The sequence below is a fragment of the Dendropsophus ebraccatus genome, chromosome 10 (assembly GCF_027789765.1).
Source record: "Dendropsophus ebraccatus isolate aDenEbr1 chromosome 10, aDenEbr1.pat, whole genome shotgun sequence".
In the NCBI taxonomy this organism is placed as follows: Eukaryota; Metazoa; Chordata; class Amphibia; order Anura; family Hylidae; genus Dendropsophus; species Dendropsophus ebraccatus.
This window is the reverse complement of record NC_091463.1, coordinates 48,776,026-48,799,646: the sequence shown is the minus strand read 5'-3', so window position 1 is coordinate 48,799,646 and position 23,621 is coordinate 48,776,026. Positions and strand designations below refer to the sequence as shown.

The 23,621-nt window shown below is 40.1% G+C and overlaps 1 protein-coding gene across 1 annotated transcript in view; it reads left to right on the top strand.

Moving 5' to 3' along the window:
- The window catches only part of LOC138802860 (vascular endothelial growth factor receptor kdr-like), a 138,081-nt gene extending 116,445 nt beyond the window's left edge, over positions 1–21,636 (top strand). Inside the window, exons 21-30 of the mRNA XM_069986569.1 lie at positions 1,782–1,935; positions 3,188–3,285; positions 4,249–4,371; positions 5,563–5,674; positions 12,249–12,348; positions 12,567–12,672; positions 12,781–12,905; positions 13,460–13,538; positions 14,368–14,468; positions 18,925–21,636. Coding sequence (XP_069842670.1) covers positions 1,782–1,935; positions 3,188–3,285; positions 4,249–4,371; positions 5,563–5,674; positions 12,249–12,348; positions 12,567–12,672; positions 12,781–12,905; positions 13,460–13,538; positions 14,368–14,468; positions 18,925–19,126 — 1,200 coding nt within the window. The 3' untranslated portion in view covers positions 19,127–21,636. The remainder of the gene's footprint in view (positions 1–1,781; positions 1,936–3,187; positions 3,286–4,248; positions 4,372–5,562; positions 5,675–12,248; positions 12,349–12,566; positions 12,673–12,780; positions 12,906–13,459; positions 13,539–14,367; positions 14,469–18,924) is intronic.
- The last annotated feature ends 1,985 nt before the right edge of the window (positions 21,637–23,621 follow it).

Below are 23,621 nucleotides of genomic sequence, written 5' to 3'. Positions count from 1 at the left end.
CCAGGAACGTTGCTAGAAACACCTGCTGATTGTCTGGAACAAACTCAAATACACAGTGGGCCAATATAAAAAAAGTGGACGGGCCAACCATTATTTTTATTGAAGAGTGCATGCGGCATTTCTGCCATCGTCAAAGCAGCATGCAACATTCCTGGCATTGCCTATCCTAAAGTAATTGTCCCCCCCATGGTAGATATATCCCTCAAGCAGTAGGTAATCCCATAATTGGGCCTCATGTAGTACCCCCACAATAGTGCCCCACATACTAGCCAGGCCTACTAGTAGAGCCCCACATAGTAGCCAGCCCTCCCAATAGTGACCAATATAGTAGCCAGCCCTCCTGACAGTGTCCCATATAGTAGCCAGCTCCCAATAGTGTCTTATATAGTAGCCAGTCCTCTGAATAGTATCTTATATAGTAGCCAGGCCTCCCAATAGTGTCTTATAAAGTAGCCACCCCTCCCAATAGTGTCTTATAAAGTAGCCACCCCTCCCAATAGTGTCTTATAAAGTAGCCACCCCTCCCAATAGTGTCTTATATAGTAGTCAGCCCTCCCAATAGTGTCTTATATAGTAGCCATTCCTCAAAATAGTGTCTTATATAGTCCCTAAAATAGTCTATTATATAGTAGCCAGCCCTCTCCAATAGTTTTATAGAGTAGCCAGCCCTCTTCAATAATCTTATAAAGTAGCCAGCTCTCCCCAGTAGTCTCTTATGTAGAAGCCAGCCCTTTCCAATAGTGTCTTATATAGTAGCCAGCCCACCTTAATAGTTTTATTTAGTAGCTAGCCCTCTCCAGTTGTCTTATATAGAAGCCAGCCCTCCCCAGTAGTCTCTTATTTAGAAGCCAGTCCCTCAAATATACTCTTATATAGTAGTCAGCCCACCCCAATAGTTTTATATAGTAGCCAGCCGTCTCCAATAGTCTTATATAGTATCCAGCCCTCCCTAAGTAGAAGCCAGCCCTCCAGAATAGTCTCTAAAATAGAAGCCAGCCCCTACTGTAGTTGTTCATGGCTGCCCCATTAGCTTAGACTCACCCTTCCTGTGTCTCCTGAGGCTGCGGGAGGCGCTCGGTGAAAGACACGCGTGAAGACATCACCATGTTGCTGGTGTCGGGGCACTACTGACATACTTCTAGGCCACAGGCTAAAAACTGCCTGCGGCCTACGAGATTAAAAAATGGTTGGTCCGAACAGCCGTCCGGACCACCTATATTATAATCTGCTGCGACGTCAGGCGGGCCAGATTTAACGCAGCAATGGAAAAGGTCGGTGGGCCAAAAATAATGGCACCGCAGGCCAGAGTTTGACGTGAATAGTTTAGAACCTGCTTTAATATTTATCTTTATTAGCTGCACAATTCCCTGTGTAAACAGCGGTTTGTGTGGCCGATAGCTATAAAGGGAGAACGACAGCACAGATATGTATATATCTGTACTGTCAGTTTCCAGATCACTAGCAGTCTATACTTACCAGGCTGCATGTTCCAGCTGTCAATCATTCAGGAGGAGGCAGGGCCTGAACATACAGGCAGCGGCTAGAGGACTGGAGAAGCCGGATGCCGGATCACCAGCAGCATGGTAAGTATAGACTGCTTGTGAGCTACATATACATAAGGACTGTCTGAATGTCACAACCCTGTGAAGTACATACAAAGGTGGTGAAATACTCTATAACCAAAGTCTATTTCAATAGGATTGTGTATTAAGGTTAAGGTCTGATATAGATTTAATGTGACTACGACAACAATGATGTGATTTATATTTGTGTGTACTCAGTCCCAGGAAGCCGAGAAAACAGCAGATGACTCAAACAGTGACCTCTCAGACTTAATAAAGAGAAGGTTAGAAAGCGTGGCCAGTACTGGCAGCTCTGCCAGCTCGGGATTCATAGAAGATAAAAGTTACAGTGACTCAGAGGAGGAAGAAGAAGGTAATAAACATATATATCATCTAACATGGTGTGAGCGGGCAGCAAGTAAACTGCAGAAGAAGGTGTACTGTATGTTGGTTATTCCAAAATGACAATTTATCACCTAATTATAGATCTGGTGTTAAATGTCTGGTGGGGTATTGATCATTTGAACAGGGATCCCTAGAGCATTGCCACTCCAATGAAACCTATGGGACTGCTGAGGATAGCCAAGTAACTAAAACATCACAACACTTCCATAACATTTAACAGGCTGAGAAACTCAATTTCGATGTACAGTAAGTAATAACATTCTGCCAAAATGTGCTTGCCTATCATGGGTGATCATGAAATGTGTCAGGTGTTGTATCCCAACATGTTTCTCTAAGATCTTGCTTAGTGGATATATGTACTCTAAGGAAGATTAGAGTCATACACGACAATAATTCTGTCTATGGTGTTCCTTAAATCCCTATATTAAATACTAGTTCTTACACACTACACTGAATGGATGAAAAGAAAATGGTGCAAATTTTACCATATTTATCAAAATAGCACATGACAAGTCGCTAAGCTCAAAAGATTGCATTTCCTAAGTAATTAGACATAAATAATCGATAAAAGCAGTCACTGCATATATTTTCTTTTAACGTAAGAATAGAAATAAACAGCTGATGTAATTTGTCAGTCCCTTTATTAATGGAGCCCTTGTGGTTTCTGTGATGGCTGTTAGCGACTTCAGTAACTGCAGTAAACAGACACAATGGTGACATGTTCGTCACAGGCTAGTCTCTGAGTATGATGTATATCCCCCTGCCATTCTGTTCTTTATCACTTCTGTTTTATTAGAACTTCTTGGCGTACATAAGGTCGTCCCAGTTTGTTCAATGAAAAACAATGAAGTTGGGTTTTGCTTTGAAGTCCATGAAATGTGGTAGTCACATGCCAAGCAGATGCCTGCCCCACAAGCCTTAGCAGAAGATGTGAACCTCAAGTATATCCTAATCGGAGATTGTTATATGTACTGAAATGGATTGTCATGTTTTTTATTAGTGCCAACCATGTTGTATTACCATAGCCGAGCCATGTCTGCTGAACTTTACATTCTACAAAAACTAATTGCAGGAAACTATTATTATTATTATTATAAGTAAAATCGTGAGGAAGGACGTTGGCTAAGAAGCTGCTCTGCAGCGAAGATGTGGCCCGAGCTCTCACTATTCTTTAGTGATGATTATTTACATATTCAACAAAATGTGTTGTTTTTTTTCAGATCCCGAATATGTGAGCAAAAAGCAGCTATCAATGGAGGATCTGATTTGTTACAGCTTCCAGGTGGCAAAGGGCATGGAGTTCCTGGCCTCGAGAAAAGTAAGAATTTCAGACGTGCATAAGCCCACCACATAACCTTCACTTTCAGGCCAGTTTGCAAGCTAATGCATTTTCGCTCACCACCAGTAAGGTTATGCTTCGGCTTGTTTATGCCAGGACGTATTATTTAGTAAATGGAAAATGTAACCAAACATTTCATTTTTTTAGCCACATTTTGTCAAAATTCCATTAAATGTTGCAAAAGTCCAAATGTTTTGTGTTTATTCTACAATGCATGCTGTGTAAGTGAAGGGGAGAAAAGAGTTATACAAGTAAACAAGCAAATATTTCAGATAACTAAATCAAATCATTTGCTAGTAGGAAAGAAATTAGAATACGGTATGAACCTCTATGGCAATTCCTTTTCAATTGTTTTAAGTAATAGAAGTGTGCACTGTTATATTAATGAAAAGTGAGATTTATCATTACGGATACAAGAGGAAAGTGGAGGAGTTGCACTTCAGGTACATTATATCATGCAAACCATATTTCTCGCCAATGGAATCGTTTTGAAAATAAAGTTGATGAATGTCCCCCAAATGAATGGAGCAGCAGCACATATGTGTTCAGCATTCCATTCATTCTCTATGGGGCTTCCAAACAGTGAGGACCCAAAAAGAGGACAGGATGTTTTGGTGACCATATTTATATGGTTGTCAAGAGATAAGGGCAGTTTGACCACATCTAATAACTGTTATAGTGCATGTTGTTTCATTGATCACCGTGTACACTGCTGACCAAGGCTTTCTGAAGCTTCCTTTTACCCATAAATGTCTGTACATTGTTATGATATAAGACAATGGAGAAGAAGTTGTTTCTAGTACTCCATTTGTGTAAGCCCTTTGAGAATATTGTGTTTGGACTTGAATGGACTGGAGAGCTTTTCTTTGAAGGGCTGGAATGCAGGTTTATTGTTTATGACACATCCTGTGGATTTCTGACATTTCTTTCTTTGTTTTATAGTGCATTCATCGTGATTTGGCGGCCAGGAACATCCTATTGTCTGAAAATAATGTTGTAAAGATCTGCGATTTTGGCCTAGCTCGTGATATATACAAAGACCCGGATTATGTGCGCAAAGGAGATGTAAGTACCACACTAACAGGGTCTGTACTACACATGCCTTGTGTATAAGAGGAAACTACGGAAGATAAAGGGGGTTACACTCTGAAGCCAAAACCGTCATCTGCCTCATGTAACAGTTGGGGGCCCAGAAATTTCAGGATATGCTTTTGCTTGTGTATTTGAACAAAATACCAGGTTTAGGTTAGTACCTAAAGAGACTAGTATTTGTGACCTGGATTCCATCCAATATGGTCAAAGCAAATGCAGGATTCAATAACAATATATACACGTTGTCTAGAGTAGATCAATGTTATAGTCTCAGTGGAAGAGAATTCCAGCAGTTCTGTACTTTTTTTTTTTGGGGTACTTCATAATTAGCAAAGAGTAAGATGCTATTAAAAGATAGGTAGGATTTGGGGAAAAAAAATTATAAAATACCATGTTCAGCATTATTAATTTATATCAGTGATTTGACCTTAAACAAGCACTTCCAGAATATTATTTAATTTTTCCTGTATAATGTACACAAACTATAATAATTTCTGCAGTGTCATCTGTTTCACCCCTGCTCTTCTGCCATTATATTTATCTGCATTTCATTGCTGTATCTGGGTTATGTGACCCCTGATCAGCCACCATCTTGAAACTGTAAAATCATAAGCGACTGTGATGGGATTTTCTTTCTCCTGTCTGTGAAGAGGGTGTTGCACACAGTCTATATGCAGCTTTATCATATAGGAAGTTCTGCTGGCTGAGATAGTGACCCCATTGAGAGCAAAGAAACACTTGTAATTTCCAGGATTTCTTGGGATCACAAGATTAGATGAGGTGATACCAGTTGAATTTTACATTTTGGTTGACTATTTGGTTGACCACGCATCATACCTGGACAGCTAATGCTTTGGCTTCTATGGAAATTGTAGTTTGGCAGTAGTTTGAGCTAAAGGTTTCCAATCCCTAAACTACATAATGAATAGTTTATAAAATCCAGGAGTGTGTCTTAAAGAGACTGAAAGAAAGATCCATAACGGTATCTCTATTTCATATAAAACAAATATTGAAGTAGCTCTGAAGAACTAGCAGTTTAGTCAGTACAATGGGCATGAGGCGATCTGTGCTCCTGATTACAAGTGTTTATAGCTTGGCAAAAACTATGATTTTGTATTTCAAGCATGTCATTGCGATGTTAATAGATGTTTATTCTCCTTCCAGGCACGGTTACCTCTTAAGTGGATGGCACCTGAAGCTATATTTGATAAGATCTACACCACACAGAGTGATGTGTGGTCCTTTGGTGTGCTATTATGGGAGATATTCTCACTGGGTAAGTTATCGAGGCAAACAGGGCCTACCCCACCCATTGTCTGTACTTCTATGCAATGTCATGTTATGGCAGCAACAGTCAAAATGCCTATAGAAATAGAAGGATATTGTATAATGACACTTCATTTAGTCTGTATCTTATTATATGTAAAGTTTGCATTTTTATGGGAGACTTTAGGTTAATGATTTATTGGCTTAAAGTCTTTATTCAGGATTACGCATCCTCCTATTCACTCCCCCTTAGGCTGTTTCATGCTCCTTCAGCCTCACATTCACACCACTTAAACCCACAAAGACCACGTTTTCCTATATTTTTCTTAATATTGTAGTATTATACAGTGGGAAAATAAGTATTTGATAGATTGACGATTTTGCTTAATTTCCCACTTACATGGAATGGAGAGGTCTGTAATTTTTATCGTAGGTACACTTCACCTATAGGAGACAGAACCTGTTATAAAATCCAGAAAATCACATTTCATTTTTATGCATTTTGCATTTTATTTAGCATTTTATTGCATGAAATAAGTATTTGATTTATGGCTCCATCCAATTTTCCTTCAATATGGTGCAGTTGTCTTGTCGTATGATGTTTCCACCCCCATGATTGACGGTTGGGACTGAGTTCTTGGGTGGGGTTTTACTCATCTTATTTCTTCCTTTAACCCCTTAGCGACCCATGACGTATCTGATACGTCATGGTGCCGCTCGGGGTGTTCAGAGCGGGGTCACGCCAGGACCCCGCTCTGAACGGCGTTGATCCCGGCTGACACGTGCAGCCGGGCAGTGCCTCTATTAGCCGGCGCGGGTCCCGTTGCCGCGCCGGCTAATTAAGCCTCTAAGTGCAGCTGTCAAACCTGACAGCTGCACTTAGAGGCTTCAGACCTCACGTCCCTGGTGTCTAGTGGGACGGATCTCCCCCCCGCAATGCGATCGCGGGGGGGAGATCCGTTCTTCTGCCCGTGCCGGGCCTCAGCGTCGGAATGACGCTGATCCCGGCTCGGCAATAGATTGCTATGGCCTGCAGCAGGCCATAGTAATCTATGACCGATCTAATCGATCTTTGCTGTGTATATACACAGCATTGATCTCTATGAGAGATCAGTGCTGTCTATATACAAGTCCCCCAGGGGGGCTTCTAGTTACAGTAAAAAAAAAAGTAAAAAAGTGTTTTTATTAATAAAAAATCCCCTCCCCTAATAAAAGTCCAAATCACCCCCCTTTTCCCATTTTATAAATATAAATTAATAAATAAATAAACATATTTAGTATCGCCGTGCGCGTAATCGCCCGAACTATTAATCACATTCCTGATCTCGCACGGTAAACGGCGTCAGCGCAAAAAAATTCCAAAGTGCAAAATTGCGCATTTTTGGTCGCATCAAATCCAGAAAAAATGTAATAAAAAACTATCAAAAAGTCATATATGCGCAATCAAGGTAACGATAGAAAGAACACATCATGGCACAAAAACTGACACCTCACACAGCCCCATAGACCAAAGGATAAAAGCGCTATAAGCCTGGGAATGGAGCAATTTTAAGGAACGTATATTTGTTAACAATGGTTTGAATTTTTTACAGGCCATCAGATACAATAAAAGTTATACATGTTATATATCATAGTAATCGTAACGACTTGAGGAATATGCATAACAAGTCAGTTTTACCATAGGACGGACGGCGTAAATGCAAAACTCCCCGAAATCAAAACAAATTCGTTTTTTTTTTCAATTTGACAGCGCAAATTTTTGTTTTCGGTTTCGCAGCATATGTTATGGAAAAATAATGCCTGTCATTGCAAAGTACAATTGGTTTCGCAAAAAATAAGCGCTCATATACGTCTCTAGGTGAAGAAATGCAAGCGCTATGGACTTTTAAACTTAAAATGGAATAAGCAAAAGCGCAAAAACGAAAATAGGCTTTGACCTTAAGGGGTTAAACTAGGTCAGTGGAGTTGAAGAACAAGGTGTATAGCAAAAGAAAAAAGAAAAAAAAACTGCCCACAGGTCCCTTTAGGCCATGTTCACACACATAGTAAGTTCCGTGCTAATCACGGCCGTTGTTGAAACGGTTATGATTGGCACGGAACCTACGTTGTGCTGCAGGCCGACCATGTGTAAACACTCCGGCCGAGATTCCCTCAGCCTGCAGCACAACGTAGGCTCTATAGATACCTAGTGGCGCCATAGAAAACTTACATGTCATTGAATAGCGGCCACAGAAAACCCTGTCAGTGCACACTATGAAGTGAGTGGCTTTGGTCGCATGCTCCATAGTGTGCAGTGGGGAGTTCTGATGCGGGCGCGCACAGATCCGTGCGCCCGCATCAGAACCCAGCGGCGCTAGATCTTTTCTGAGACCGGCCGTTCCGTGACCCAGACGGGTCATGGAACGGCCAGTCTCATAGTACATGTGAACATTGCCTTAAATTAGTATTGTTAAATTGGGGGGCTTTTTAAGGGCTTTATTACACGGTGTGATTATCTGCAAACATGTTGATATTCCAATGTGTAATAGAGCTAGCGATCAGCTGTCAAATGAACAAATACTCATTCATCGGCTGATCCGGCTGTTAAGACATGCCAAAAACCCATTGGCCGATTGCCAGACAGGTCTGCAGAAGTGAAGCAGCGATCATTCGTGCGGCTTGGCTGCGCAATTAATGGTGCCTTTGCAGGCTTTGTAAATGAGAGCTGATCTAACACTGCTCTAAACAAAGTGGATCATGGAACTTTTTAGTGCTTCTTGAGTTTTGCCATAATAAGGTCATGAAAGCCACATGTTGAATAAATAAAGCATGGAATAGACAGCGTGGATGACTGACAAGTGTTTAGTATCAGTAGATAACAAAGCTTTGTCTGGGAAAAAGACCGCATAAACATACCCTAAGACTGGAACGTTTTTACTGTATCTTATTAATGAAGTTAGTGAACAAGCCTGCATTGCTGTGGTTTCCACTGAAGGGCTCTGTACTTGGCTTTGTCCTTTTACAAGTTCTGTCAAAACAAGAGCTGGCACTGTGACTATATGACACTGTTTGTTTTGGTGTGTGCCCTGGGTGGTAGACTAGTTAACCCTTTATCATTGTATTTTAATGTTAGTAACACAATGTATTCTTATTCCGCTAGACAATTCTGTTTAGAAAGTACAATGTAAATATATATATAGTGAGTGTCATAGCCCTCTCATTGCCAGTTGTTGTATCTGCAAGTAAATGGTAATTGCTGTAAATACACTATTCATGTAACCAGTTAGTACCAACATAACCTAACAGGTCTTGCACTTCAATTATTGTCAGGAAGAGCAGAGATCAGGTCTTTTTATATTCTATTCTTTTTACCTTTCTTGTATCAGACTAATAATGTGTTCACTTGGGGAAGGAGACAAATGGAACATCCTCTTTAATAAGAGACATAGCTAGGTTAACCATAACATGGGTTTATGTACTTTTTGGTGCATTCCAATATAGGAATCTTAAAGGGGTTTTCCAGCATGAAAAATAAAAACATGGCCACTTTCTTCCAGAGACAACGCATCTCTTGTCTCCAGTTCAGGTGTGGTTTGCAATTAAGCTCCATTCACTTTAATGGAACTGAGTTGCAAACCCTCACCCAAACTGGAGACAAGAGATGTGTTGTCTCTGGAAGAAAGTGGCTGTGTTTTTTAACGTTGGAAAACTCATTTAATCTGGAAGATAGCTAAAGCCGTGTTTATAATGGCTCCAGTCTTTTGGCAAGATTAAAATATAGTTTTAGCCAACAAAGTTGCTCCAATATGTGTATTATGTATAGCTAAGATATAGGATAACATTGAAATGTAGTTAGAACAGTAATTTATAAATTCAATCGTTTGGTTCTGGCACACTCAGGAGAGTGCTATAGCAAGGTCCCTGAGATTTCCTGCCAAAGATGGGGAAACACAACTTATTATTTGACAGGACCTAAATGGATTTAGTAGAGTTTTATATGCAGGTCTAGGTTGATGCTTTAGGTAACAGTAGATTTCTCTGTATTGATGTAAGATAACATGTGTCTAACTACAAGAGGAAATGGCTATGTGGGTGCCTTTATGAAGTTTGGATTTCTATGCAGGATACAGACTGTTTATTAATGTTTTATCACATTTTAGCAACTTCTTAACCTATGCATTATATCTTTTATCCTTTCTTAAGTGGAAGGTTCCCAGCCGCCCTTCCTGAAGAGTTGTTTAATAAAAAAAAAAGCTTTTTCACCCTCTTTGTGTATTGTTTTAAGATTGTGGTTAAACATTCTGTAATCTTTGAATAGTGCACTGATCTTGAAAATATCCTGGTTTTATGCAATGGCGCTTTCTTAAGAATGTTTCTATTCTTTTGGCCTGCTTGTGGTCTACAGCTATACCCAATGAGTATATTCATTCACTGAAAAGTTATTGTGGTCACTCAGTTGTTTACCAGCATACAGTACAAAAACTTACCTGCCCTCCTTTAACTCTGAGCACCATAAACCTATGTTGTGGTTCATGTCACAGCACCAGGGCCTGCAGGACAGCTGATTGGTGGGGGTGCTGGGTGCCAGCATCCCGACAATCAGCTATCGATGGCCTATCCTGTCAATAGGCCTTGAAAAATCCCTTTAACCAATGTGTCAACTCTAATCCACTAGTGAGGCTAGGTCAACATTGCATTTTTGCAGTTTATTTAACGCAGCGCTTGGGCCTCACCAGACTGACCAAGGGGAAGCCTGAGCCCCACCATCTGTGCTGAAATTCCAGTTTAAGGCCAGGTTCAGACTATGTAACTGTGCGGCTGTATTTGCGGCTGTAATTGTGCGGCGGTATTTTTGGTGGTTCATGCATACGCTGGAAAGTATAGGATATACGGCTGCATAGTGCACACTATGTATGAATCTATGGCCCGATCGTAAACGGACCCGTAAAAAATGAACAAGACCATTGTTTGCGGCTGGACATGCGGCCGTGGATTGACAGGCGGTCCGTACAGAGTACTTCAAAAATAGCCGGCAATGATGCCGAATGCCGATGCCTCTAATAGTTAATATATTAAATTAATAAAACAAATTTTCTTTGTAATAAAGTCCCTTTCGTTGGTCAATAATTTAATTCTAACGAATCCATCATTTTGCAATTAAATATACTGTTAAAATAAATAGATATATAAATATACATTTATTTTTATATCTATTTATTTTAACAGTATATTTAATTGCAAAATGATGGATTCGTTTAAATTTAATTATTGAACAACGAAAGGCACTTTATTACAACGAAAATGTGTTTTATTATTTTAATAGATTAACCATGAGAGACATCGGCATTAGTGCAGAGGATCGCAAACCCCGGTAATAGCAATTCATGTAAACTGTGTTCCCTGCTTTCCCAGATGCATCCAGAGGTGTTTGCATCACTTTCTTAAGATTTTATTTGTTATTTTTAGTTGAACCAGATTTCCAAGTAAATGACCGTATGTTTTGAGCCGCATGTCTATTTTTTCCCACGGCCGTAGTTTCATCCGCACATTTACAGCCGCATAAAAAATACAGCCGCACAGTTACATAGTGTGAACCTAGCCTAAAGCTGAAAATAATGCTACCTAAGGGCCAGTTCACACTGAGTAAACACGGTGTAACTCCGCGGCGGAGCTCTCCTCCGCGGAATCCCGCGTTGCTCATTTTGTTGGTGTAAGTGAATGAGGGGGCGCGCACTCGTCCACTCCCTCTCCTCTCCGCTCAAAGAAGTGACATTTTACTTCCTTGAGCGGAAAGCGGCGGCAGCGGAGGAGCGCAAGCCCCCTCATTCACTTACAGCAGCACACTGAGCACAGCGGGATTATGGAATTACGCCATGTTTACTCAGTGTAAACTGGCCCTTAGGGCCACCTTTTACTCTATATACCAGTAAAGCAAGTACAAAATAAGTCAATAATTTTGCTAAAATGGAGATTGTTGCAAGTACCCAAAAAACTGTGCAGATCATAGTAACTTTTGTGAAAACTGCCTCCCCAGCTGTGCCTCACCAACAACTAGGGGGCACCTTCACCATTTTATGTGGGTGGGGGGTGGAAAAATAGATGCAATTGTGTGCCATCCATTTAGACCTCATTGATCTCCATTATTAAAAAAAAAAAGAACGTATCGAAACAGATCCATTTGTTTATTTTTTTAAATTGTACGCAAAAACATGGTTGTCCATATTTTTCTGTACATTAAAAGTAACCATTTAAAAAGGGATCTGTTAAACAGATGTAAACCTACCCTAACTCAAATTAGCATGCACCCTTTCCAGAATACTCTTGCCTCTTTGAAAATAGATCCATTCCACTGTAGCTTCTGTGGCCTCTTGTAGGGGAATATGTTGTATTTTATATTATATTGTATTTCATAGTACACACAATGGCCCACATGCAGCCTATAAAATAGCAATGCCAACTGCTCCATTCTGTGCATCTTGGCTAGAAACAGTTGCAATAATTTGGCAAGACATGGTATTTTAACATATATAACTTAGCTTTCTCACAAAATATATGAAACAAATACATATTGATACTGAGCTGCTCTTCATTTCATGATTGTATAGGTGCTTCTCCCTATCCCGGTGTACAGATCGATGAAGATTTCTGTTGCCGACTAAAGGAAGGAACTCGGATGAGACCACCGGAATACTGTACTCCTGAAATGTAAGAAGACATATTATAGTCATTATCAATACATATTAAATGTTATTTAAATATTCAGAATTGTAGAAAGTCTGGAGAATTTGGCTGCCTAGTAGGCATTTATTCCTCAGAGCTCTAAGTACTGCTGACGAAACATCCAGGGCTGACGGGTAACTTCATAAACAAAATGGGGAGTTAGATAATTATGTCTCATCCACAGTTTGCTTTTTCATTTTTAGATATCAGACAATGCTGGATTGCTGGCAGGGAGTCCCAACAGACCGACCAACCTTTACAGATCTAGTAGAACGCTTAGGAGACCTTCTTCAGGCCAATGTTCAGCAGGTTTGTGCCCAATAATAAAAATGATTCCAGTTTGCCCTGTTCTATTCATGTCCCACAACTAACATGATATTATATATATATTTGTTCTTTCTATGTTCGATAATATAGGAGGGAAAAGACTACATACCTCTGAACACTGCTTTACGAATCGATGGGGATATAGGTGTAAAACCTGGAACTGAGGAACAGAACACAAGGAACTCCATGACAAGGTGGAGCACGCTAGAGGCTGGGTAAGAAATCATAGTCAACTGCAAACATTTCAATGAGAAGTGTTTTAGCGTCAGAAAACTCCAGACTTTCATACTGTAATAATTTAAAGTATTGCATTACATCTCCTTGTTAATTGTCCTGGGAATTTACAGACATGACTTGTTTCCTGTTTGCTTGAGAAAATTCAACTACAGCATGCCTGTCCATATGTGGAGCACATGCTACATGCACCTGCACTCAGGGGAGACCTACTGAACATGTGAAGTGCATCATAAACATATTATTCAAAGCTGTTTTAATAATGTTGATCCTTCAGCCATCTCCAGGACCTGTTCATGTAATTGCTTCCATATGTCCTAATTACTAGGACTTGCTTATATACAGTATACTACTGTGTTATCCACCATATGAAAACATTACCATAATATAAATGGAATGCATTCACTGTTAATACATAGGAGAACGTCGGGGAAAAAATGTAAGATATTATAAAGACTTTACTTGTTTATCGTTAAATTGAGAATTATCAAAGAACTTGTGGGTGTCAGTCTCACCCAATGTCCCTTCTTTTTAGAAACAACAACAAGAACCGACCGCTGAGTGTGAAGACATTTGATGAGGTGCCAGTGGGAAAGGACAAAGTGCTCAGTGAGGTAAACAGCTCTGCGGAGAGGAAAAGAAGACTGGGGCAAGCACATTCCCGCTATCACAAATAACGCAGCACATCACTTCACAGTATGGCAATCCACTCCATATCAGATGTTCACAGACAGCAGGAACCTGCCCTTAGCAGACACCCGAAACATCTGGATTAGGAGTAACTACAATGTTCACACATTAGTCATTACATATGGCTTAGGGGTGGTTTCCAGGAAAACACAGCTTTCTTTGGAAAACAGCACCGCAACTGTCTGTGGGTTGTGTCTGGTATTGCAGCTCGGATTCATAAAAAGGCACTGAGTTGCAAACTATGGACAGATGTGAGACTGTTTTTCTAACCCCTGTAAACCACTGTACATGAATCTCTTCAGTTTAATCCATGTCGATAATATACCACAGTGTTTTGTACAGAGAGTGAAAATGATGGTATATGTTCATTATATTATGGTAAATTAGGTTACATTCTTTGCTCACAAATTGGTGCTGTGGCATTAGTATATCCATATAGAATCCAAGAGAATAATTCTCTGTATGCCTCCATATAGACACAGAGGCATATGGAGGTATTTTAGGGTCTCTAGAAGTCTATAGGTACCATATAACCTTATATACACTTACAAACTATTACTTTAGAACAGGCACGGGGAACCTTCGGCCCTCCAGCTGTTGCAAAACTACAATTCCCATCATGCCTGGGCAGCCGAAGCTTTAGCTTTGGCTGTCCAGGCATGATGGGAATTGTAGTTTTGCAACAGCTGAAGGGCCGAAGGTTCCCCATGTCTGCTTTAGAGCAGAGAAATAACTGGACATTCTGTATTCCAGGAGGGTGAATCGGACAGTGGTATGGTGCTTTCTTCAGTGGAAATGAAGTATCTCAAGCGACAAGAGACCAGATCATGGCCATTTGGAATAATTGCTAATGCGTAAGTGGAAAGCTATTATACTAATCTAATCCATGTGTGTGCTGCAATTTTTCTATTTTGCTCCTATTAGTACATCATAAAGGATGCCTAATATTTCAAAGTGAACCGTTTTTACTGTGTATGATACTCTCTATAGACCAGTTAACATTATAATAATAATAATACAATAATTATTATAACAATAATTTACACTTAGTGGCCAGGTTATTAAAAATATTAGGTTAGCTTTATCATATTGTCATTTCCATTGTTGCATTTCCTTGGGGCAGATTTATTACAAATGTTTTAGATACCTTTCACACCTCACTAGACAGATATGAAAAGGGTGTAGAAAAGAGGTGCTGCTAAGTGGAATCTTAAAATGTGCCAGAATTTGTATTTGCATGCACTATAATTTTCGTGCAAAATATTGCTGTCGTGTAAGTCATGTAAGTCAACCAAGAGGTGGCTAGAGAAGAAGGCCTCAGAAGGGTCACTCAATTCTATGCGTTTTATGTGGATTTAATATAAGAAACCAGTAAGCTAAAATAAATATATTCACAATTGGTCCAAAAACTACAGCAGAGACGTAAACCGAAAAGCTGAAACAATATCACTCAGTGGTCACGCAGTATAATGATCCATCAGAGACATTTATCCTGGATACATTTCAGTCCTGAGCTCTGCTTGACAGTAAGCTTTCTTGTGGATCATTACTTTGCTTTTTCAAACATGGAATATTGTGCTTGTCATTCTGCTGCCAGATCCCACTGTTCTGCTAACTTGTGGTGTATTCACTTTCTGAGCCTGGCAGATTAACTAAGTATGAGATCACAGGAGCGAGGCACCAAATAAAACAAGCCGCATGCATGTATACCAATAACATGGCACTGCTTTACTACCACATTCTATAAAATCAGTTGTATTGAAGTATATTGCCGTCTTAGAGCTACAACAGTGATTTATTATCCATGTAGCTTTATGTAAGTTACAGAAGAAAAGAATGTTGGGTCATATCGTAAAATCTTAACTTTCAAGTTCAATTTGGCTTAAAGGGAACCTCTCTTTAAATGTTTTCGGGTCTGATTGTTCAGATTGCAACCAATCAGGAGAACCAGCCAGAAGTCCATGTGCAGCGTCCCAACTGTGTGTTATGTTTTATATGTTATGTGACCTGGACAGCCGAGTAATGTAAGTTTCTGGGGCTGTCCATGTTGGATGGATACAGAGAAGGGAGAGGAACTCACAGCAGTCCTGACTTCCCCCAACTCTCCTAATCGCTTGTGGTCTGAACACTTGGACCCCAAACTACATGTGACATGTCAAAAGTTCTTTTCTAATGACAGGTAACTATTTCTTAGGGGTAATGTGTAAGAATGAGTGCATGGTGGCTCAGTAGTTAGCACTAGAGATGAGCGAACCGGTTCGGCCGGTATGGGATCCGGGTTGGATTTTCCCATAAGTCCAAGTCCAGTCGGATTCGGATTTTTGGAAGTCCGCTCCGAATTTTTTTTTTCTTGCTTTCTAAAGGATGTTGCACAAGCCCACCCCCTGTGTCATGTCGGTATAGCTTTAAGAAGAGCGGCCTCCATGTTCACTACTACTGCTCCTGTACTGGCCTCAAATGACTATTGCTGGACCTCCACTGGCCCCCAATGACTACTGCTGCTCCTGTACTGGCCTCAAATGACTATTGCTGGCCCTCCACTGGCCTCCAATGACTACTGCTGCTCCTGTACTGGCCTCAAATGACTATTGCTGGACCTCCACTGGCCTCCAATGTCTACTGCTGCTCTTGTACTGGCCTTAAATGACTATTGCTGGACCTCTACTAGCCTCCAATGACTACTCCTGTTCCTTCACTGCATTTGTTACCTTTTTCCTGCATAGACCCTGTAATGGTGAGTTTTCTGCATAGACCCTGTAATGGTAAATATAGAAGTCTAAAAAAAAAATTGACTTTGAGATATTGAAAAGATAACAATGTTACTGACATGTAGAGCCCTAAATTCAACCAAATACACTACCCCCGTATCATATAGATGCTTTAAACTATGAAATCCGAAGAAATCAGAAATCCGGTCGAACCGAACTTTTTAAAAAAAATCTGGAAGTCCGGTCGGAATGATCTTTTGAAAAGTTCGCTCATCTCTAGTTAGCACTGTTGCCTTGCAGCACTGGGGTCTTGGGCTTAAATCCCACCAAGGAAAACGTGGAGTTTGTTCTCGGTTTCACACTGTGAAAACATACACATGGAGTACTTTGGAATTCAAACTTGGACCGTGACTGATTTGAGCTGTGACAAGTTATGTGGAATGAGTTGGTGCGATATCCAAATTATTCCACTGAAGTACAGTACTTCTGGAGCACAAGGAGATTTTGTCATGGGGAAATTTGCCCAGGCGTGTTTCTCTCTGGCAGGCTTGAATAGCTGATAGTGGACATATAGAAACTGGCACAGCATTTATCAATGTAAAGCTATGGTGAACTGTTTGTTTACTAAACAGTACTGAACCTACATGTACATGGCTATTTTCTTTTTTTAGAATTCTGCCAGTTTCCTACAACATGTACACACCTGTTGGTTGGTACATGGAGACCGTACAGGTCAATATTATGGATTTGTTGGGTTATGCTGTCATATTGTATGTCAACAAAAGGCATTGGCCGAGGCCAAGTAAAAGATGGTGTAAACTTTGCACATTTAAAGATTGTCTACTCTAAGGCCTTATGCACACGTTCAGTATTTTTTTCTGGTCCTGAAACAACCCGTGAGAAATTGCGGATTGGACATCCGTATTCCATCCGTATTCCATCCGTATTTCCGTAATTCCATTTTTTTACTACTCATTGCTTTTCAATGCACTTCATCCGGATTTTTTTGCGGAAATACGGATGCCAACATGTTACAATCCGTAAACAATCCGTAACCAATTGATTTCAATGAGAGGATCCGCAAAAAAAAATGGGTCCGCACCCGGTCCGCACTAGGACATGTCCTTTTTTTTTTACGGATTGATTTTCATCCATTTCTGCTACTGATCGTGTGAATAGCCCAATAGACTTCAATGTGCACTAACTCGGATCCGGAAATACGGATCCGTAAATTACGGAACGTGTGAATAAGGCCTAAGTTTCCACTTAGACAGTAAAAAGTAGAGTAAAATTTTATATTACTCCATATAAGATCATTTGAAGTTAGATAAAAAGAAAGAAAAAAATGCAACAATATGCACTGAATATGTCAGTAATGGTAGGGCAATATAGCAGCATTAGTATTAGCATTAGCAGCATGATTCTGTCCTTAGGTTTACAATCCTGCTTTGACATTTTTAATTCCTTTTGAGGCTAGATTCACACGTAACTGATCCGCAGCGGATTTCATGCTGCGAGTTCGCAGTGAAATCCGCTGTGATCCCTGGCACTGTCATTCTGCATAGGATCACATACTCGCAGCAGAATTTTCAGCTCGCTGCGAGTATGTAATGGCTGCCCCCCTTAACCCACGGCGGCCTGGTGCATACATTACCAATCCACACTCCGGCTTGCTTTAGGGGCTCAAGGCATCCTGGCATCCTCACGTCCCGATCAGCCTCATTACCGTCCTGATATCCCGCTCAGCCTCATTCCCATCCTGACATCCCGCTCAGCCTCATTCCCGTCCTGATATCCCGCTCAGCCTCATTCCCGTCCTGATATCCCGCTCAGCCTCATTCCCGTCCTGATATCCCGCTCAGCCTCATTCCCGTCCTGATATCCCGCTCAGCCTCATTCCCATCCTGATATCCCGCTCAGCCTCATTCCCTTTAAAGGGGTATGCAGGTGATTTATTTTTTATTGTACTCACAACTTTTGCTATTAGACTTAGGTAATCATTTTATGTCCTTGAAATACCCCTTCAACAGAGCCAATCTGCAGTACTATACATAGACCATGGACAGATTTGGTGCATCTTACAGAAGCTGACACGTTTTTCTAATTTTTTTACATGTCCTTTAAGGGCTGAAATAAATAAATTGAGCTAGATGTTTCACTAGTTTACAGATCTTCCCACAGCACTTCTGTGTGGTCAGAACATTATGTAATTACATCTCCATTGTGTCACCATGCAGTACACGCTGGCTGATGTCCAGCACACAATGATATTTGGCTGCCTGCCTGCATCTCTCTTCACATATCTAATACCTGAGATCTCCGAGCACAGTTATCTGATCATGTAAAGGCATGTGTATCTTCCCAGAAGAGTCCAGAAATAAGAGTTTCGTCATGGTGTACACCAATTTATATGTGCAGATGACTGGCTGCTCCAGTGGCTTTATGTCAAGTCTTTTCAGGTCATATATGCTACATGAATTTATGGAAAGATATACCAGGTCATAGTATCAGTGAAAGTGGAGGGTATATTTTCTGCATTCTGGCAGTATGGAGTTGAACAGATGATCTACCTAGGATCTCAATATTGTTTCTATGTTCACAGGATGAAAGCAGTAAGCAAAAGCAAGGAGTCTGTATTGGGGGAGAATGAAAGAAATCATGTGAAGTACCAGCCAACTTCCCAAATAGAAGAAGACCTCACACTCGAAGACCTTGTTCTTATGCCCATGGATCTAAACCTTGAGTGTCACAGCCCACCTCCAGATTATAACTCTGTCATCCATTATTCAACTCCTCCAGTGTAGCACCAGAGGCCACGACCAAACTCATGTTGGTCCGACTAACAGCTTGTTTAGTAATGCAGCCTTATTTAATAGACACTTAACAGATTCATGACTGTTCCATCAGTCCATAAAACAATCTTATCAGGTAGCATTGAGCTCTGATGTGACAAGGAGGAATTGCTGTGAGTGGAATAACTTTAAAAGCCCATGTCACTGAGATACCAGTACCAAATGGACAACGTACATTGTAACTTATTAAAGCACAAGATTTAAGTACTCACATAGGATCAAGATTTATACCCATCTGTAATGCTATGTACTGTATGTCCTTTCATACCAATACTGAATTCTTTATCTCCCCTGCATTATTTGGGACATGTATTGGTCACATTTGATTATGTTCTAAAAGAAGGTTTGAGTATGCACCAAAGTTTTCAGAAACCGTAAGTTCATGTAATAACATCAATAGCTATTAATACCAAAATATCGGTTTTCTTACCGCTAAAGGGATGATTAAGTATAATCTTTGCACATTTTTTATTAACTCTTACCTTTTGCCGAGGTATAGTTTGTAGCTCCTGGGTCCCAATGCAAAGTCTACACCATGCCCTCACCTAAATCATGCTACTTATAAATCTGGTGATGTGACATAGGGGTCAGTGGGCTCCCTCCAGCAGCAGAGCTTCCACTGCTTCCTGTAGGAAATTCATTGTATTCATTGATAAATGTTGTCTGAGCCAAGTTTATTGTCACAGATTGCTGGGTTTCTGTGATATCATAGGTGTTGTCACTTTATGCTGGGTCCATGTATGCTCATACATCTTTTCCTTCAGAAGTCTAATTTAAGGTTCATTCATGCATAGTCTATCTGCTGCAGATCTGCTATACAGTGTTTCTGCATCACAACAGATCAATGGATTTAAAATCAGTTGCAGATCAGTTTCACAATATCCACAGCAGATCCACAGTGAAGGATACAATGTGGGGGTCTTACACATGCCCACCATCATAGGTTTTCATATTCATTTCAGTGAGGAGGAATTAGGAATTATGTGCATCACAGCTGCCAGACCTGAACCTGTCTTTGAAGGGACCTGCAATTGCCTTGTAAAAAAAAGTTAAAGGGGTTGTATATTTCCGACAGTCCTTTTTTGTTAGTAGGTTTCCTGGAAAATAAGCTGAACACAGGATGTTTCTCTGTTGGGACCCCCAGCGTTCAAATGTAATCTAAGAGGAATCTGAGAGCAAGCATTAAATTTCCAATGTGGCGCCACCACTGTGGAAATAAAGGGTTGCACAACATCCTTTAAAATGGGTGGGTTGCTTATGTTATCCATGGACATGCCGAGTCCTCTAGAATGAGAAATGTTCTTTGAAATCACTATCCAGAACAATTCCCTAATAGACTATTGGAAATGGCTTCTCAACACCAGACACTGCTTTTAATTATTGCAGTACTTCTTTAGTGTAACCTTATTATAGGTTACCATCCAATATAATGCAGCAAAAGAGGAACCTTTGCTCCTTATCCATTTTAGCCCTGGGGACAACTCAGGCTACCGAGAACACTAGTAGTGGCTTCTCTGCTGTTTTACAATGATTTGTTGTATCTTATAGAATATGTTGCCTTAAAGTATTATAAGTTGCTCTGTATATTTACTAATATTCTCTGTCCTTTTTTCTAATTTAATTATCCCCCCCCCCCTTAATGTACAGTATAAAGTTTATATAGCAAAGATTGTTCAATCTGGTTATACGCGAGAACACAATTCAATGCGCCTGCAGGGCAAGGCCTGATTTACTTTTTATTTACATTAAACTTAGGTTTCTACATGATAACACACACTAGTTTTATGCTATGTCGTATTATAACAAAAAGCCTCAGCCATATATCAGTATAGGGAAACAAACCGCTAGAGGCAAAGCCATCGCCAGCCTTGCACAGACATTTGCTTATGGTTTGTGAATCCTAACCACTGTTGTCGTAAAGCGTAATATTATTTTGTGAAATGGTAAATTGTTTTAGAGACGTCAAAAATACTTTTTATTGCATTGTTGAATCCAGGATTCCGGCTGTTTGCAGTTTAGCAGATTAAACTCCAACCAGAAATCCTGGGCACTGAATTGAAACATATGATCATAGAAGTGGGTCAATGCTTATGCCATGTTATTTTCCAGTTCTCCTTTCATTTTCTAGCATTTTATTTTACTCTATGTTATGTCTATTGCACTTCACATAAACACTTTCGATGATGTCCTGATGTTAGGGAGGAATACAAGATGCACAGGTTATAAAACATAGCTTTATGCCGGGTCCTATATTATATATAATGAGGATCAGAAATATTCTATTGCTATTTAAAAAGGTGTTTTAATTCTCTGACATTAAATGAAAAAAAAAATGTTTTCTCCAAAAAAAGCATTGATGCTCCTGTCCATGGCTCAGGCTAGGATCACATCACATTTTTGCCACATAGTTGTTGCACACTTTTTTTTTTTTTGCAAAAACAGATGGCTGAAAAACGTCTGCAAACATATACACATACAGATGGAGATTTATCAAACATGGTGTAAAGTGAAACTGGCTCAGTTGCCCCTAGCAACTAGGGATGGTCCGAACTCTCGGTAATGATTCACGCTGTCTGCCTGCTCCGTGCAGTGGGCGGATCCAGCGGTAGGACCTCCTGGAAAACTGGGATACAGCCATAGCCATACGCTGTATCCCAGTTTTCCAGGCGGTCCTCCCACTGTATCCACTTGCTCCACGGAGCGGGCAGACAGCGGGAATCCGATGCCGAGCGTTCGGGTTCATACGAACCCGAACCTCAGAGGGTTCAGACCATCCCTACTAGCAACCAATCAAATTCCACTTTTCATTCCTCACAGACTCTTTGGAAAATGAAAGGTGGAATCTGATTGGTTGCTAGGGGCAACTGAGCCAGTTTCACTTTACATCATGTTTGATAAATATCCCCCATAGTTTCTGCAAAATGTTTAGAAACAAAGGGCTACAAAAGGGCACACATTAGCTTCTATAAATCCTTTTAGTCCGTGGGATCCTACACTTCTGTATGTTTTATGTTGCAAAAGGATATACAACCAACGGATACTCAATGTGATGTGAATCCAGCATAAGTCTGGTATTTCAGCTTCTCCCCATTTATTTAAGGGGGTTATTTCGGAGGTGAAAAAAATCTTCAAATCAACTGCTGTCAGAAAGTTATACAGGTTTGTAAATTACTTCTATATATAAAAAAAAAACACTCAAAAATTCAGTACTTATTTGCTGCTGTATGCCCAGCAAGAAGTGGAGGCTTCTGTACAATCTACTCTGTGCTGCCACCTCTGTCTGTGTCAGGAACTGTCCACAGTAGGAGAGGGTTTTCTATAATGATTTGCTACTGCTCTGGACAATTCCTGACATGGACAGAGGTAGCAGTAAGGAGCACTTTGTCTGGAATGGAAACTCCACTTTCTGCAGGACATACAGCATCTGATAAGTACTGGAAGAGTTAAAATTTTGTTTTTAAATAGAAGTAATTTACAATAACTTTCTGACATCAGTTGATTTGAAAAGTATTCTTTCCTCCAGAGTATGCCTCTAAGGATGAGATTGTCTGAACATTTCCAATTCAGATGATGAGCCATATTCCCTTTTACATGCTTGTCTTACTAGTTTGTAATCAGAATATGTATTGAATTATCCAATATCCTCTTAATGAGTCAACCGTTGTCTCCTTGTAGGTTTTTTCGGTATAATAAATGTATATAAAGCACCGGATGACTTTAGATTTGGCAAGTAAGGAATAATATAGCTGCTAGCTGCTCCACTAATGGAATAGTAGTTGAAAGAAACATTCTGGCTCAGATGAACAGCAGGGAACTTCTCTTTACTCCTGCAAGTTCCTTTAATAGGAAATTTAGAGGATGACACATCAGAGCCTGCAGAAAATAACTAGAAATGGCATTTATTCCCATATAAAATGTATGGCTTGGGATCCTCATCAGTGATGCATTTCACAAAGAAGTAAGAAAAGTGTCTATGAATGTCATTTTGCCATTTGATGGCAATCATTATAGTTCTCCCCCTGGTGCATATCATATTTTGCAATAGAACAGTATTTCATTTGGGGATGAAGATCACTTGTCTGTTTTGTGTAACTTCTCAGGGAGTCTTAAACTAGTTGATTTTTTTGTTGGTCTTACAAAGGAGAGTTGTCAGAGTTCAAAGTGTTAGAAGTGACAGAATGTAATTCATGCTAATTCTCTAAATAAATCTCTCTAACAAACAATAGGCAGATTTCCCTATACGTATATATATGTATTTTTTTATTGTAACTGACTAAATAAAGTATATTTATGCAATACCCATCTTTTCACTATACCATTCACGCAATGAAGGAAAATCCAGGCTTTAGAAATATACAAAAATGTAAGTTAGATAACATAAAAAATAAGGAGTCACTCCATTTCTAAGTCTCCTGCACACAGTCATCTGTCTACAAGAAGCAGTGAT